Here is a 16,527-nt window from a genome sequence, read left to right as displayed (position 1 = left end):
ACCTCTAAATGCATGAGGATGTTTTGTTCTTCTCTGGTGATGATCGAGAACACTATACTGTTTTGGTTCATTTTTAGTTAGCAATGGGCCTGTTTACTACAAAAACAAACGCTTCAGAAGTAAATATCACCCGATTAATCACGTGGGTAGACATGTTCACTTTAGCCCACAGGAGACTTTTGAAACACAATTCCATCAAGTTTTTATACGTTTTTTTTTCTATGTCATATACCACATAATTATTATATTATATCTCAGTTCAAAAAGAGAGAGAGAGAGAGCAGCGTGAGTTATTTTATATTTTTTTGGGAGAGGTGAGATACATTTATAAACCAACTTGGCCCATATCCTCTTGGTTTTCCTCTCCCCCATCAGATCGCTCTCAGTTATAAAAAATGATAATAATAAACAATATAAGGTAGCTAAAAGAAAAAGAAGATATGAAAGAGAGAACACATATTGTCCGCTGTATGGTATGGTGTCATAAGGCATTCTAGAATCATTGAAATGCAATATTTAATCCTCTTGTAATTCGGCGAAAGTGGAGAGGGTATTCACGTAATTACAAACGGAAGACGGAAAGTAGGGGGTGGTGGAGAGAGATGATAAGAGTTGGAAACGCGTCTCTATGAGGCCCATATTCTATCGATTTCCTCTCCCTTTTCTCTCTTTCTCTCTTTCTCTTTCTTCTCAATCAAGCTCGCCGAAGGAAGAAAATCAAATAATAGATGGCGCAGAGAACGGAGAAGGAAGAGACGGAGGTCAAGGTGCTCGAATCCTTGGCGACGACGACGACCACACCGACGCTCTGCTCCAATAACTGCGGCGTCACAGCGAATCCGGCAACCAACAACATGTGTCAGAAATGTTTCAACGCCTCCGTCGCCGCCGCAGGTGTTGAATCCGGTTCGATGTTGAAGAGATCGGCGAGATCCGTCAATCTTCGGTCGACACCAGCCAAAGTAGTAATTCGTAGCAGGGAGATCGACCCGGTTAAGAGAGATCAACAGACCGTAAACCGATGTTCTGGTTGCCGGAAGAAGGTTGGGTTGACCGGATTTAGGTGCCGATGCGGTGATCTTTTCTGCGCCGAGCACCGTTACTCAGATCGCCACGACTGCAGCTACGACTACAAAACCGCCGGTCGCGAGGCGATCGCTCGGGAAAACCCGGTCGTCAAGGCGGCGAAGATGGTCAAAGTTTAAGTTATTCAAAATCGGGAGAAAAAGAAAGGAATCTCAAAACTTGTGGTGGTTCAAGCTCGATCTGTAAAGATCGGGAAAATCGTTTAAGAGAGATTTGCTCGGAGACATCGATTTGGGTGCTGTGTTTGTAACGATGATCAGAGACAGTCTCTGCTCGATTAAAAAAATCTGAACCGCAATTTCTTATTTTTATTAGCTTTTTTTTTTTTTTCTTCTCTTGAATTATATTAGTGAATGATTATTATTTGTGTCTTTACGGATTCATGAATTTGCTTCGGGCGTGATCTTCGCGATCATCAAAGACAACCAAGTTTTTCCGAGTGGTATGTAGATTCGGTAGAAATGAAGGGTGGTTTGGTAATTTCAGGAGACGTGTCTCTGGTTTCGTGTGGTAGAAGATTAGCTGTACTTATCACGATGTTATATTACTAGTCCATTGTGCGTCACAACTCACAACCCATTTTCTCTCGACAAGTTTGCTTGGCGTATAAAAGAGCCGGCCAATAACGTGTTCGAGTTGTATGGATTATTTTAAGTTCGACTGTTTTTTTTAATTATATAACAAAAAGATTTTACGCATTCTAATTTTTTTTTCTTTTTTTGTTAGATATTTTCAAAGCATCCGAAACATCTTTGCAAATTTAAAATGGCTAACATACCCCAACAACTGCTTACGTAGAATATTATATTCCATTAGTAACTTGTTATATTCATAATTCATGTGATGCAATATCATGTGATTAGATCTCGTGAACAAGGAAAAAAAGAAAGAAGAAGAGTTATAACTAATGCAACTATTATTATGGCACACAATGAATTAAATGAGTAGTAAACGTATAGTCTACTAGACATTCGAAAAGACTTTTTTTTTTTCTCTGGCCTCGTCTTTTATCCAAGAAATAATGCAATTACAGACGATTAGTTTAAATGTCAAACATCAACTGGGAATGAGAGGAGAGTAGTCAATTGGTGGAATGTTGTACAACTTGAGCAATGAAACTTCTTCAAGTTGAAAACTGCATGTTTTTCTTATAAATGTTTTGGTCAAACTTAATTGGAAAATATATTTATGCAATGCAATACCATGGGATTTTTCAAAAAAACAGACTACAGTATCATGCAACTTGGTGATTTAACAGAAGATAAAACTACTATTGTACTTTTTAACAGGAGGTAAAAACTACTATTCTAGTACTGACAATATTGTTCGCCAAACCCGAAAAAAGAAAAAAAAAAATTTCCAAGTCCGAAGACCTAATACATTTTAGCCCAAACCCATTACGAAACTCCTTCATTTCGTGATGTCTATAAATAAAACATTTTACAGAGACACCTAATTTTTCTTTTTTTTTCCCCGGTGTATAATATCTCATCTAATTCGTCCCGTCAATCGAACCGAAACCCTTGGATATAATCATCAGAAATCGAGCGGGGTGCTCTTTCGATTTCTCCGACAGAGAAACAGACCCTAGCAGCACCGCACCCCACAGCTGGAGTTTGTAGAATCTCTCAGTTCTTCGAATTGAATCGCGCGTAGGTTTAGGGTTTAGATGTCGTGAAAAGAAATAGATTGCTTTGTTGTTTTCTGTTCTGTCATTGCGGCGTCGAGTTAGGTTTTGATATAATCTCGCTAGGGAAGTTTTCGGTGGAGATGGGGAGCGCCGATTCGGTCGATGATCGGACCTTCAATGGTAATATCAGTGAGGAAGGAGTTGCGAAGTTGAAAGAGAGGGTGAAGGTTAAACTCAAGGAGTACATGGGAAATTATACCGATGACACTCTCGTGGTACGATTTCCTCATTGTGGTTTAATCCCTCGATTCTTTTCTGAAATTTTGGAATCGATTGAGTGTGAATTTGATATGCGCTTTATGGGGTTGGTAATGTTACACTAAAGTATTTTGAGTTTTAGTGTACGACTTAATGCTCTCGTGATGCTGAGAAGTCTCATTTGAATTCAAATGACACTAAAGTATTTTGCTTGCAGGAATATGTTATAGTCTTGCTTAAAAACGGGAGACGGAAAGAGGAAGCGAAGAATGAATTGAAAATATTTCTTGCAGATGATAGCGACTCTTTTGTGGCCTGGTATTTAAATGTTTCTTACCTTTGTGAAGCAAAGTTTGTTGCTCTTATTGAAGAAATTCAAACTCACTAGGAGGATATTTGCAGGTTGTGGGATCATCTGGCGGAAAGTCTGGATGAATATTTTGGTTCTCATTTGGTAAGCAGTGAGAATGAGGATAAAGCACTTGTGAAACTGGATTCGGAATCTGAAAAGGGACGATCTGATAAATTACACGGTGCTCGCCGCAGTAGACAATGGAGAAGCCAGCCAAATAATGCTCATGACATTCCTCCTCTTCTGAGTTCCGAGGTTCACAAAATTGATAACTACAAGAAGAAAGATCACAAACAAAGACATCATAGAAGGTCTCCATCTCCACAGTCTGAATCCCGCGGGAAAAGAATCAGAACTGACGACTCGCGGAATGAGAAGGTCTGTATTTTGTATTGTTTCATCATCGTTAGACTTGGATTAGAAAGTTGAAAAAATATGCTCAAATAGTTCACTGGGTGGAATGTCATATCTTATGGTGAAGAGGTTCTCGGAGTAAAATTTGGGCTAAAGGGTATCTTTGCGTTCTTCTTTATAAGGGGCTAACTTTGTGAGACGACCTCAATTAGTCTTAACTTTATGTTATTGGGTTGCCCTTTGCCAATCTTCTAATGGCTGTCTTGATGTAAAGCTAATGTGCGGATACTGGTTCTGATTTTGTTTCTTTGATTTCTTTGATAGAGGGAGGCGAAACCTGATGTCTCTCGCCGGCTGCTTCAGTCTGCTGTGCGAGACGCTCTGGCTACATCAAAGCCGCCAAATAGTTCGACCGAACCCTCATTAAAACGTCTTCGTTCAGTGGTGTCCGCATCTACTGAAGACTCATCTGACCCCAACCCAGCTCGGAAAATTCGATCTGTTGTGAATCCCATGGCCACTGTAATTAAAGCTGTCGCCGAAGCGGCTGAAGATGCCAAAAAACCAAAATCTGGGAGAAGTGTCTTTGACAGAATAAGTCATTCTACTGGTTTTTCTGAGACCCTGGACCAACATATGGTGCCTAGTGAGGTTTCTGCTGAGAAGAAAAGTTGTAGGAATTTTAGCGAAGATCAGGAACCAGCGCAGCATCAATACACGAACAGTCTTCACAACAATGGTGTGTACGCTGAGAAGATGACAACTTTTGACAGTGGCTTGCAGCCAAATTTTTCGTCTGATCAAAGCAGACTTGGCTCAAGTGTTAATGTGTCTCACCCAAGTACTTTTCTTGGGAACAGAATTAACAATCCAAGAAGTCTGCAGCATCGTTTAGTCGATGACCCCGAAAGAGTTAAAGGGACGAATTATCAAAATCACCTTACTGAAGATGCAACCAGGCATAAGACTGCAAGTTTCTCTGGCCACGTAGATTCAGGGAGAACAAGAAAGTTAGAGGAGCAGATGAAAGTACCAGATGTGGGTCTGCATAGATTTTTGGACGGAGGCAGATTAGTTTCTAGGGAAGCTATCACGCAATCATCAACGGAGAAAATCTGGGGTGACACAGTAGGGAATGGAAATGTAAGTTCCATGTTTCAGATGCATTCTCGTACTAGCTATTTCAATGATAGTCTTCTTCCACAATTTGCTGGTTATTAAATATACAATATCCTGGATTTTTTTGTTAATGTCCTACCACAAATGGCTATGTTGCGATGATTTTGGCTTGTTTTTCTTTGACAGATAAAAACTGCTGCTGATGTGAAAGATGATTCAACGAATAAGAAATCTGTTCCTGGTGAGTTGTTAAATTATATCAGTCTAAGCTTTGTAAGAAATCTGTTCCTGGTGAGTTGTTAAATTAATTCTTGTGCATTTGCAGGGACATCACCCACTAGCCGCCCTTTGGAAGATGCTAGTTCCCGAACAATCTTTGTGGCCAATGTAATAATTATCAATGTTTAAATACACCTGAATCTGGGAATACTTGGTTGTGTATTGATTTGAATGTGGTTGGTAATAGGTTCATTTTGGTGCCACCAAGGATAGCCTTTCAAGGCATTTCAACAAGTTTGGTGAAGTGCTTAAAGCTGTCATAGTTACAGATCCAGCTACAGGGCAACCAAGTGGGTAAGTTTTCTGAATTCACTACCCTAGAGTAAATTGTCTTGATATGTGTCATGCACAGGTCAGTTACCGGAGACACCTTAGTGAGTAGTGACCAAAATTGTTCGCCTTTTGCAGATCAGCATATATCGAGTTCACGCGCAAGGAAGCTGCAGAGAATGCATTGTCTCTGGACGGGACCTCTTTCATGACTCGCATTCTCAAGGTTAATATCAAAACCAGTGTTCATCTCTGTTTACAAAGTGCAACTATTAGACAAGGTTACAATATTAGTTGAATATGGATTGCATCAAAATAAGTTGTGTTTATTTTGCTGATGGATTCAGATTGTGAAAGGAAGCAATGGGCAACAACAAGAGGCAGCGTCGAGCATGACATGGTCTCGAGCTGGAAGATTCACAAGAGCCCCCTCATATCGAAGAGGTATCCATGGTGGTGCATTTAGGGGTCGTTCTGTTGTTAGAGCTGGAGCCAGGAGCATGCAATGGAAGCGCGATTCAGCTGAGACCGGAAACAACAACATTGTAGCTCGTAGTCTGACTTACGTTCGACCAGAATCAAAATCAGACGGAAATGCAACTATTGGATAGATAAAAAATAAGAAGCAAGAAGAGCCTAGGAAAAAAAAAAGAGGAAGATGAGCTATGTTATCTGCCTTAGCGGATTTTTTTTTTTGTTATTTCTCTATAATCATACTCCAAACTTGATGATACTTATATTCCTTCTTATTGATGACATTTATGTTTCTGTCTTCTTCTTTTTGTATGGGATTATTAAAGAAAAAAAAAATATATAAAAAATTGTATTTTGAAGAAGCTCTGTTCCATTTTCATGGGGATAACAAGAGGTACAAATTTCCGCAACACAAGCCACCAACGCACAAGATAGAAACAACACGAGCCCTAACGAACAACAAATTGAGATTCTTAGCAACCTGAAGCGTCAAAGTCAGAATCTGCAACCTACCAACTTCCTCCATCTTCTTGAAGAAATACATTGGCTTCAACGATCGTCTCATCATCAACGCCATGGCGAACGGGAATCCGAACGCTATACAGCTCTGAATTGTCATTTCATGCATCGGATCTGATCGAGTCGCGTATAGAATCGTCCCTCCAAGGACAAGTTGTATTAGACCTAGAAGACCCATAGCTCCACTTAGACTGTACATATTCTTCATCATCCCTTCAAATACTTGTCTCGTCTCATTTCCTAGCGCCGACACGTCGCGTTCCACCGTCGGTCCTTCGATCTCCTGGTGCTTCATCTTCGGCTCCTCTGGCTTCGACTCCTCTGGCTTCTGCTCGACATCTCCGCTCGGTGTCGAGAAATACCTCGTTGACCATGTTTCAGATCGAAGCTTCTCGGTATTGGGATTGGTGACGAGAGCAGAGAAGGATCTTAAGAGACGCAGCTCCTGAATTTCTGATCCGTGGATCAGATGACTTCTTAAGGTAGAAATGGGAGAAGAGGAATGGAGATGATGGCGGGAGACGTGGAGGGATGAAGAAGACAAGGGTTCAAGGAATTTGGAAGCCAATCGACGAGAGATCATCATCGTTTTCGCTTTGAATTCGATGGAGAGAATTAAACCCAAAATAAAAATAAAATTCAGTGGAGAGAACGTAATTAGGGTTTTTTTATTGAATGGATTTAGAATTGGTTTGACTTATGAGAAAGACCCACCCATTTTCGGTTTCCTGGGCTCACTCTTTCAATTTTGACCCAATCCACCAAACTAAAGGAAACAAAATCTCCATACTAGACGAGTCATTTACTTATTCCTTCAATTTTGATGAGCCAACAAAAAAAAAAAGGCAGAGAATTGGCGGCAAAAGGATTTAACTGTTTTAACAAGAACACTAGAAGGAGCCAAGTTTGACAAGTTTTATCGGAAAAACATCAAACTTCTAAGGAACGATTAAGTAACCGAGGCAATAAAGATGGAGAAAATTGTTACACAAAGTTCTTTTTTTTTATTTGGAATCTTGGATACGATCTTAAACTACGGTTGTGGAAGATACCAACTGGGTTACCAAAACACATAAACTGCAAAGTTTCCTTGCTAACTCAACGATGCCACCTTGTTTGGTTGCAAAACATGAACATTAAAGACACAAAGAAGCTGCTACATATATTACTAGATAACTAGATTAGGAAATCTTTATTACTATTACCTACGAAAGACAAAAAGCACCCCAAAAACAGGAAGCACATTCACATCCACGTCTCTCCCCAAAACCTAAACAAAACCCAACAACAAGTCTTCAAGACAAGGAAACAAACCTCAGGGGCTATACATGGAGACTGGCTTTGATCAAAGGAAAACATTAAAAAGGAAAGCAAGAAAGCTCTAAAATGCAGTAACATTGTTGTTCCCTTCTTGAGTCAGTGGTGAAACCCGTTTCCATTGCTATACATATTGCCGTTCTGGTAAACTTTCCCCGTTGATGTTCCATTGGCCACTCCATTCGTCGAAGCTTTGATCACCTTGCCACCTGTTTGCAGAACTGATTCTAGACATCCAGACGCTGCTGCTATAAGACCTGTTGTATCAAATTGTTTCTCAGTAAGCCACAAACCATCATATGATACACAAGTTCTTGCTATTATGTTATATAACCAAGAAATTACCTAGAAACAATGCAGAAGGTTTTCCAGGTCTGGACTTAAATTCAGGATGGAACTGAACGCCCACAAAGTATGGATGAGTTGGTAGTTCTACAATCTGTACATCAAACCAGCAGACAATGAAACACAACATCACCAAATCACTCATATACTGTCCCAAAGCTCACAGCGAGTCACATATTAAACAGGTTTTCCACGACCATATTACCTCCATACGACGCCCAGTCTCATCCTTCCCAACAAATGAGAGCCCAGCATTCTCAATTTCTGATATCATATCTGGATTTACCTGCAAAAAATTTTCATATATTTCACTTTCAACGCCTCGCGAGAGAGCTCAAGGAAAAGACTGAGTAAGATTGAAAAAGCTCCATTTGTAGCGTAAAATATTACCTCATATCTGTGCCGGTGTCGCTCATCAACAAACTTTGCGTTACCGTACCTAAATATAGAGATCAGAAGTTAAACTGGCTTTGGAAATGAATTATACGCGTTATCATGTTCCACGTATCTTAAACGAGTTATGTGCTTACAACTTGGCAGACTTGCAATCAGCAACCTGAAAGTGAGTCCTCCTTGACCCTAAGCGCATTGTGCCCCCCATATGAGTTGTGGATCCCTAAAAAATACATTGTACAAATTTAAAAAGACACTCAAGAAATTGAAAACATGTAATCAGTCAAAGGAGAGGATATATGGTCTAGTACTTCTGGCATAAATATCACGCAAGGGCTTGAAGTTTCTGGTTCAAACTCTGTGCTGTTTGCATCATCAAAACCAAGAATGGAACGGGCAAATTCAACAACAGCCAGCTGCATTCCCAGGCAAATGCCAAGGAAAGGGACTTTATTTTCACGGGCATACTTTGTAGCAAGTATCTTTCCTTGCACTCCTCTATCACCAAAACCTCCTGGTACTAGAATACCATCAGCACCCTGTAACAAGCAAAATGTTGAGTGGAACATAATTACTGATTTGGTGTGCCAGGCTCCCATTAAAATTGACCTACCTTCAAAAGATCCCATGCAGCTTTATGGACATCTGGCGCCTGCAATGGCAAGTAGTATAAAGGCTCATGAGATTAAAAAAAATTGTCGTACACTGAGACTCTTAGAGAAACGAAGACCAGACTCACTTCTTGTGCTGTAATTTCTTCGAGGTCACTGGCTGCAACCCACTCTACCACAAGCTTCTTGTGACATGCAACAGAAGCATGCAAAAGGGCCTGCAGACAGAAGTCCCAGTTTTCAGAAACCTCAATACACCCGGTTGTTAAGGAAATTAGGCATAAACTAAACTTTGGGCTTCAAAAGCATAACTATATTATGTTTGTTCAAGACCACAGAGAACCAGTTACCTTCAACACGGAAAGGTAAGAATCAGTAAGGCCAGTGTACTTTCCAACCATAGCAATTCTAACCTGAAAGAGAAGACCATTGAGAATGAACGATGGCCCATGGATCCATTATATAAACACCGTGGCATAAAAAAAACAGATATTTAGAAAAAGTTGACTAACAGGATCTTGCAGCGTATCATAAATTTTAGTTCTTGCAGTCCATTCTGCCAAGTCTGCCTCTACAGCTTTGCTGCAGAAGAAGCAAATGTCAATTATTAGAAAAAAAGTCATCACAGACAAGCTAAAGTGTGGAACCTAGAGCAAAGTAAAACTTATAGGCAAGGGAAAACAAAAAGATGGTCCAGAGACAAACCCAACGAGGTTCAACTCTTTTAAGATTGCTTCATGCGCCTTTTGATCCTTTTGAAGAAAAGTTAACACCAAAAGAATAAGTAGAACAAAAAGTCACCATAAAACAAGCTTCGTTGATTTAGTTAGTAGGGTTTGAAACTATTCAATCGAAATTTACGTACCCTTAAAAGCAGCGGAACGTGCCAGATATTTGGAACGTCATAGAGCGTTACGATATTCTCTTCCTAGGAAACCACGGCAAAGCAGACAGAATTTTTACTTGGACACGGATCTTTTAATGAGAGACAACCTCGGTGTTTTAAGAGGTTAAATTAAAAAGAAAAAGAATTAACAACAAATACCGGCACATGGCAAAATTGAGATAGTTTTGTCTTCACATTGTCCTCAAGTGCCTGTTAAAAAACAAGAGCTAATAAGATGAAAAACAAAAATCCATGGCTAATAGGAAAACAAATGAAAAACTGGAGACCATTACCTTCGTGCTGCGACATGCTAGGATATTTGGTGTCAAACCAAGGCTCCTGAGTCCTCGCACACTATGCTGGGTTGGCTTTGTCTTCTGTAACACAGATGTTGATACCTCAACTGTTACGAATTATATAATAGACCCGCCATGGAAGATATTTAAACCACAGGAAATTACCTGTTCACCAACAACACTGAGAACAGGCACAAGGCTCACATGAACCAAGCAGAAATTACCAGGTCCTAAGAAAAGAAAAAAGACAGAAGGTGATGAAGCCGATAATTAATGGCCTACAAAAATTACTGGAACTCCCCAAGTTAACTATCAATTTAGAGCACAGCTCACCAACTTTATACGAGAATTGACCAAGGGCCTCGATGAAGGGCATAGATTCAATATCACCTGCAAAGAACATAAATAAATAAAAGCCACTTCTCTGAGATATCGTCAGGAAAATTAATATAAGCAAACAAACAGTACCTATAGTCCCGCCTAATTCGATCACACAGACATCAGGAGGACCTTCCTTTCCATCCACGGGAACGTTAGCTACTCGCTCAATCCACTCTTGGATTGCATCAGTAATATGCGGAACCACCTTAAGAAAAAAGTTAAAACTTTGTTAAAACACTCAATCAAGTTAGAACAATAGGAGAGTAAAGAGCACAAGTAGATAATGTAAGGACCTGTACAGTTCTTCCAAGGTAGTCCCCTTTCCTTTCCTTGTCAATGACTGACTGCAAGAACAAGGGTAAAAAATTGTAACCTGGTTTTATTATGATATTATGAGATAAGTATTGAGGTAGTAGAGATACCTGGTATATCTTTCCGGTTGTTATATTGTTGTCACGGGTCAGTGTACTGTCTAAAAATCGCTCATAGTTTCCAAGGTCCAAGTCCACCTAAATGTTTCACCGGTTAGATACACAAATGCATCAGTCTGAGGAGCAATAACACGACATAATCAATCACCAGATAACATACCTCTCCACCATCATCCAATACAAATACTTCTCCATGCTCAAACGGAGACATTGTTCCAGCATCAGTATTAAGATAAGGATCTACGTAAAGTATGTAAATGATCATATAGCTAGGAACCGATGCCAGAACCAAACAAAAAAAACAAACTTTAACAAAGAACCAGTGAAGAAAGTTTCATCATTGCTACAAAACTAATTCAAATTGGCAGCGTAATACAAGTCCTTGTATAGAAAAAAGGAGCCTTTCTTGGTCGTTACATGCAATCAAGAGTCAAAGAACACATGTAAATTAATCTCACCAATCTTAATAGAGGTAACACGAAGACCACAGGCTTGAAGGAGAAGTCCAATGCTACTTGCAGTGACTCCCTTCCCAAGTCCACTCACCACTCCTCCTGTCACCAATACGTACTTCATTTTTTTTGTTTGTCTCTCTGCTTCTTCTTCTTCTTCACCTAAATCATCAAGAACAGAACACGGTAAGCACAAATATCATTAATTTATTGCTGCGAAAGAGGAGATGGTTGGGTATGAGTCAAAAACAAGAAAGTGAGAAGAAGAAATGCCGAATCCTACCTTCGTCGAACAAAATGGCCTTTCTGGATTTTCTAGGCGGCGGCTTATAAGCTATATAACCTGCGTGACCCTCCCTCTTATTTAAACCCCCAAAAAATAGAAAAAAAAATATCGTGTTTTTAACAATTATTGCTTAGATTTTAAATTTTTAATCTTCAGAGTTGAGATAATACAGATATTGGCTTTGACCCGTAGTATAAAGGGAATAAGACGGTAGATTTTTCAATATCATGGTCAAAATTGTATTTTATTTTCTGTTACGCTTTTGTAGGTTCAAATTAAATTGGAATCTTAGGGTTTGTGATTATGTGGAAGGTTGCATAAAGATAGGCCCAAAAGAGTCTTTGATAGATATATATGTCGGAAACTGTGCGCCCAATTTTAAAACCAATCAAAAAGGTATCAAACTTTTGTGAGTCCCTTCTTTTGCTACTTTGATCGTTTGTCCTTTTGTCACTAATAGAGGTATTCACATGTTTCATCATCAAAAACAGTCGAATCAGAGAGAAGTCCATTTACTCTTCTTTGCCTCTGTTTGATGTTCTCATCTTCTTCAGCTTATAAAGAGAACAAATGCTACCAAACAAAATTTGGACCCACCTTCGATTTTAGCTGTTAGCACCGACATGTTTCTTGCTGAAGAAGCATAGAATCGGCTTCTTTCTCTCTCACACACTGTTTTATGATTTGTTCAATATTAATCTGGTTGGAGTTTACTGATAATTGCCATCAACATCCTAAAGGGTGCTGATAGAACTTAATTAGAATTTTTTTTTTTGAAAAAAAATCTCTCTTTGAAACTTCAACAATATACATGTGAGCTTCAAATTATCATATAATATATTTTGTGAAAAAAACAAACTTTTAAGAGTATTTTATTAAAATTAGGCCCTAGGCCAATGTTTCACCACAATACATAACATAGATAGACACAGCCCTGCTCATTGATTAGTGTCAGCTCCTCCACCAGCATCGGCTTCTGAACTGGTTTTAGCCATCACCTCACCTGGAGCAGGATGGTCAAACTTACATGTTGCCCCGTACTTGCAAGTCCCTGTCTTCATGTAATACGGGCAATTAAGCGCACCCTGCAACAGTTTTTTTCTTTTTTGTTTAGTCCATTGTTAAGCACACAAACTCAATAATACAAGCAAAGCAGGGTTCTATAATCAACGTTTTGTACGTACCTCTCTTCTGGGATACCCTGCAAGACTCAACTTAACATTCGGTTGTTGAGAAGCTTGTTTGGTCGTTGCATTTAACCTATCTGCTGGGTGATGGAACCTGCATCTCTCTCCAAACTTGCACTCCCCTGTCTTCATGTAGTACTATAATATTGAAAGATAGAGCTTTTCGTTAAAGTCCAACTAGCATGTCAACAATCTCAAAAACACAAGAAAATACTCACGTCACATTCTGACTGTCCAGGTCTTTGGGGATAGATTGCTGAAAGCGCTCCAAGCTGCAACAAGTTCCACTTTAATTAAACGGGCTCTAGAAACTGAATATTTCCCACAACATGATTGAAGGCATTTACCGTGGGTTGAGCAAGAGTCTGATAGAGGGAGGCAGCTGAGTTAACCAACCCAAGGTTTACACTCGCAGCGGTCGAGGAGACTAGAGGATAATTTATCCCAGCAGCCTGAGGAGTGAATGCTGTGCCCGAAATCAAAACAGCAAGAGGCACATACGATACCGTCAAGATTCTAAGAAGTGAAAGTGGTAACATTATAGATTCTAAGAACCAAAATATTGACAATCTCACAAACCAGTCCTCTCCGGGTGATTGTAGCGACAAGTGGCGCCATACTTGCAGCTGATCGTGAAAAGGGAAAACAAATCAGAACGTTAATGTCACTTTTTTTCTTTTTCTTTTCAAGGTGGTAACCAGCGAATTTGTATTTGATATTCACCTTCCGGTTTTAAGATAGAACGGGCAGTCCACTTCACCCTGTAAAAGCTACAATCTAATTAGTGAAACTTCATTCTTAGATGACAGAAAAGGCAGGTATACAATGCTAACAAACAATCTTAAGCATTTCTACGTATAGTAACTAGATACGAAGTTCACCAATTCTGCCTAAAAGATAATATGTCAATCTTATGGAACCTGAAGCTGAGCCCATTACCGGTCTAACAGGTAGTCCTTTCGAGTTATGATATAACGCTGCGGTAAATGTCACATGAGGATTGTTGGTGGCATCAGGATCACTGGTTAACGCCTCACTAGTACCCATTTCCTGACTAGATGATGGTAGCTGGATATCCTTTGGGTGGTGGAACTTGCATGTTAAACCAAATTTACATTTTCCAGTCTTCATGTAAAACTGTAGCATAGTAGAAACATTGCTAAATATTAATCATTGCTAAAATATGTAAGAGATATTAAATACAACGATTAGGGATATGTGTCTATATGTGTATATCTTACAGTGCACGGTGGCTCAGACGGTCTCTCAGGTAATGAATCTTGATTTTCAACACTAACCTGATATACAGAACAGCATCAATGTGAATGCACAGTCCAAGAGTCATAGTTTTAAACGGAAATGGAAAAAAGACTTACTGCAGCCGCTGCTCTCGGATGATTAAACTTGCACCTTAAACCATATTTGCAACGTTGTGTTTTTATATAGTACTGCCCAGCAGTGGAAAAAAGAGTCAGATCCTTCCCAGCAGGGAAAACAGAATTAAAATAGCGAGACAAGTTTCCAGAAACAGCTTACTGGACAATCTGGTTCTCCTGGTCTCTCAGGGTAATCATCGTTTGGAACAAGTGGTGCCTGAATGAAAAGATGTTCATAAGAAAACACGATTTATCATCTTATCCTGGAATACCTAGACAATGAGCGTAATGTCTCTTCCGAGTCAAGGAACGATCTAACAAAGGGTAATGCAAGAACAACAAACACGGTCGCAGAAGACAGGAAACTGAATTCTTGAAACACTATCAAGATACTAAATATCGTGCCTAAAATTTCATAATAAAGTAGTAAGATTAAGACTCTAGACACCAAGCAAAAACAATACGTATAGTCAAAAATAGTAATTAGGCACAAACTCTCGGTGTACAAAACAAATAAAGTAGAAATACTTATAATGTAAAATTTCATAATAAGGCAGCAACAAATACTTAGGTAGTAGTAAACGATCACCTCTTTCCAATCTGGGATTCCGCCCTCAGGAACCCAAATAGGATGATCAAATTTGCAGCTTTCTCCAAATTTACATGTTCTTGTTTGCATATAGTGGGTACAATCCTTCTCCCCTGGCCTCTGTGGATATACAGGCAAATGGCTCGTACTCTCCAACTTAAGGCGCTTGGTAAAATAGTCTGTAGTATACCAAGCTTCGGTTTGACCAATTGTATTATGGGCACCCAATAGAGTCGGATAGTAGAGCGCTATATTACATAATAAACAATAATATACAACAAAATGAGAAGATAGATATATAAGCTGTATATTTATCTCTTGAAAATAAATTTGGGGGTGATAAATATAGGATATAGCAGTAGAACACAAATATAGCCTCAATACTATCTTTACTTAGACTTACAGAAAGAAATTATGTCTTACAACAATCTTTTTCGAAATGTTTATTGGAAACCATAGAGTTGCAAGAAAACATAATCAATCAAACTGGCAAGTCACCTTATATTGTGTGGTCAACTAACTTAAGGATACAAAAAGTAACTGTCTCTGTGAGCTTCTAAAGCAACAAAGACTAATCAAGAACATTATGATAATTAATATACATTAAAGATGAAATTCTCGATCTGTATACTTAAGCATCTCCTTAGAGATGATTCTAACTTCTAAGCTTAGTGGTGTCCCAATACAAAAACAAAGCCAATTCAACCTCAATTTCAGCTAAGGAAAGTACAGGGGAGCACAAACCCACATCGTTATGCAAATGTAAATCAAGATCTATCCTAGAATATCAATCTAGAGTTCATGATTAAAGCTGTGTTTTTTAAGCTTTTTTGTTTGTTTTTTAATGCTGCAATTGAAGAAACCAACAACACAGTAATTTCCGCGACTGAACAGGAGAACCATGATGAGCAGAGAAAACGGAAAGCTGAAGGCTTTAAGGCTTTCAACTCGTAACCGCAAAGTTTACAAGCAATAAAATGATGCAGAGACAGATCTCAGAATAGTAAGGAAAAAAAGGACAAACCTTCAGAGGTGCGTTTAACACCAGGAGGAAGAGGCTCGACGGCGGAAGCAGCTACAGGAACCTCCACGCCAGGCGGCCAAGCTTCCTGATGCTGCTGAATCAGCTGCGGATACGCCAAATGCGTGGTCGTCGTATTGGGGAGATGATGGTACATAGCGGAAGACGATGTAAGGGTTCCTAGAGAAGAGGAATAGTTGCTCAAAGCTTCGGATCCGTCGCGAGGTAAGAAGCGAAAATTGGTATCGGGGAAGTAATGGTCAGCAGCAGAGGAACCGTAGAGAGAAGAAAGACCGATCTTCGGCTGCGGTTGAAGTTGCGGCTGCGGTTGCGGCGCCGGCGGCGCGGGAGAAACGGCAGAGGCGGCAGCGTAAGAAGGTTGAAGGGCGTAGCTGAACAATTGATGACGATGTGCCATCCGATTTTTAAGGGAATAAGAAACCCTAAAGAGAGGGGCTTTGTACTTTTTGGGTGGTTTCTGTGGGGTTAACTTTATTGTTCTAAGCAAAGCAACTAAGCTAACAACAAAAAAAACACACAACAATTCTCAGATCCGAAACACTGATTTGACATTTTTTCAACTGTTTCTCTTTAGTTTGCAATTCCACAATATTA

General features: G+C 39.5%; 5 protein-coding genes across 8 annotated transcripts; 2 read left to right on the top strand and 3 right to left on the bottom strand.

The window, feature by feature from the left end:
- Window positions 1-568: 568 nt before the first annotated feature.
- On the top strand, window positions 569-1,472 carry LOC18024825 (zinc finger A20 and AN1 domain-containing stress-associated protein 5). The gene has a single exon (XM_006407250.2). The coding sequence runs from the start codon at window positions 729-731 to the stop codon at window positions 1,203-1,205; it is 477 nt and encodes a 158-aa protein (XP_006407313.1). The 5' UTR covers window positions 569-728; the 3' UTR covers window positions 1,206-1,472.
- A 1,091-nt stretch (window positions 1,473-2,563) lies between these two features.
- Window positions 2,564-6,156, top strand: LOC18024824 (protein gar2). The gene is made up of 9 exons (XM_006407249.2): window positions 2,564-2,991; window positions 3,192-3,292; window positions 3,377-3,704; window positions 4,005-4,823; window positions 4,986-5,040; window positions 5,125-5,186; window positions 5,266-5,372; window positions 5,487-5,574; window positions 5,696-6,156. The coding sequence occupies exons 1-9, from the start codon at window positions 2,857-2,859 to the stop codon at window positions 5,957-5,959; spliced, it is 1,959 nt and encodes a 652-aa protein (XP_006407312.1). The 5' UTR covers window positions 2,564-2,856; the 3' UTR covers window positions 5,960-6,156.
- A 13-nt stretch (window positions 6,157-6,169) lies between these two features.
- Window positions 6,170-6,987, bottom strand: LOC18024823. Its single transcript, XM_006407248.2, has one exon. The coding sequence runs from the start codon at window positions 6,925-6,927 to the stop codon at window positions 6,199-6,201; it is 729 nt and encodes a 242-aa protein (XP_006407311.1). The 5' UTR covers window positions 6,928-6,987; the 3' UTR covers window positions 6,170-6,198.
- Window positions 6,988-7,414: 427 nt separating this feature from the next.
- On the bottom strand, window positions 7,415-11,811 carry LOC18024822 (CTP synthase). Of its 3 annotated transcripts, XM_006407247.2 has the most exons (22): window positions 11,737-11,811; window positions 11,460-11,615; window positions 11,162-11,241; window positions 10,993-11,079; window positions 10,864-10,914; window positions 10,658-10,775; window positions 10,523-10,579; window positions 10,355-10,419; window positions 10,187-10,270; window positions 10,053-10,103; window positions 9,873-9,935; window positions 9,713-9,759; window positions 9,520-9,589; window positions 9,358-9,420; window positions 9,136-9,225; window positions 9,010-9,048; window positions 8,708-8,935; window positions 8,534-8,619; window positions 8,394-8,442; window positions 8,209-8,289; window positions 8,004-8,097; window positions 7,415-7,915 (listed from the first exon to the last, which is right to left on the bottom strand). In XM_006407247.2, exons 2-22 carry the CDS (start codon window positions 11,575-11,577, stop codon window positions 7,758-7,760), a joined length of 1,779 nt encoding a protein of 592 aa, XP_006407310.1. In that variant the 5' UTR covers window positions 11,578-11,615; window positions 11,737-11,811; the 3' UTR covers window positions 7,415-7,757. The 3 variants fall into 3 exon arrangements, with proteins under 3 accessions (XP_006407310.1, XP_024015158.1, XP_024015159.1); XM_024159390.1 differs by having other exon boundaries at window positions 10,864-11,079; XM_024159391.1 differs by having other exon boundaries at window positions 10,523-10,775.
- A 783-nt stretch (window positions 11,812-12,594) lies between these two features.
- LOC18024821 (zinc finger CCCH domain-containing protein 37) lies at window positions 12,595-16,493 on the bottom strand. Of its 2 annotated transcripts, none has more exons than XM_024159863.1 (12): window positions 15,916-16,493; window positions 14,892-15,139; window positions 14,463-14,519; window positions 14,303-14,374; window positions 14,168-14,224; window positions 13,866-14,063; window positions 13,650-13,696; window positions 13,506-13,552; window positions 13,274-13,392; window positions 13,145-13,198; window positions 12,924-13,064; window positions 12,595-12,824 (listed from the first exon to the last, which is right to left on the bottom strand). In XM_024159863.1, the coding sequence occupies exons 1-12, from the start codon at window positions 16,328-16,330 to the stop codon at window positions 12,678-12,680; spliced, it is 1,602 nt and encodes a 533-aa protein (XP_024015631.1). In that variant the 5' UTR covers window positions 16,331-16,493; the 3' UTR covers window positions 12,595-12,677. The 2 variants fall into 2 exon arrangements, with proteins under 2 accessions (XP_024015631.1, XP_006407309.1); XM_006407246.2 differs by having other exon boundaries at window positions 13,650-13,687; window positions 15,916-16,330.
- Between the last annotated feature and the right edge of the window lie 34 nt (window positions 16,494-16,527).

The sequence above is a fragment of the Eutrema salsugineum genome, unplaced genomic scaffold (genome assembly GCF_000478725.1).
Source record: "Eutrema salsugineum unplaced genomic scaffold, Eutsalg1_0 scaffold_13, whole genome shotgun sequence".
NCBI classification, from domain to species: domain Eukaryota; kingdom Viridiplantae; phylum Streptophyta; class Magnoliopsida; order Brassicales; family Brassicaceae; genus Eutrema; species Eutrema salsugineum.
Note: the sequence above shows the minus strand (reverse complement) of the source record. Positions and strands in the feature narration are given on the sequence as shown.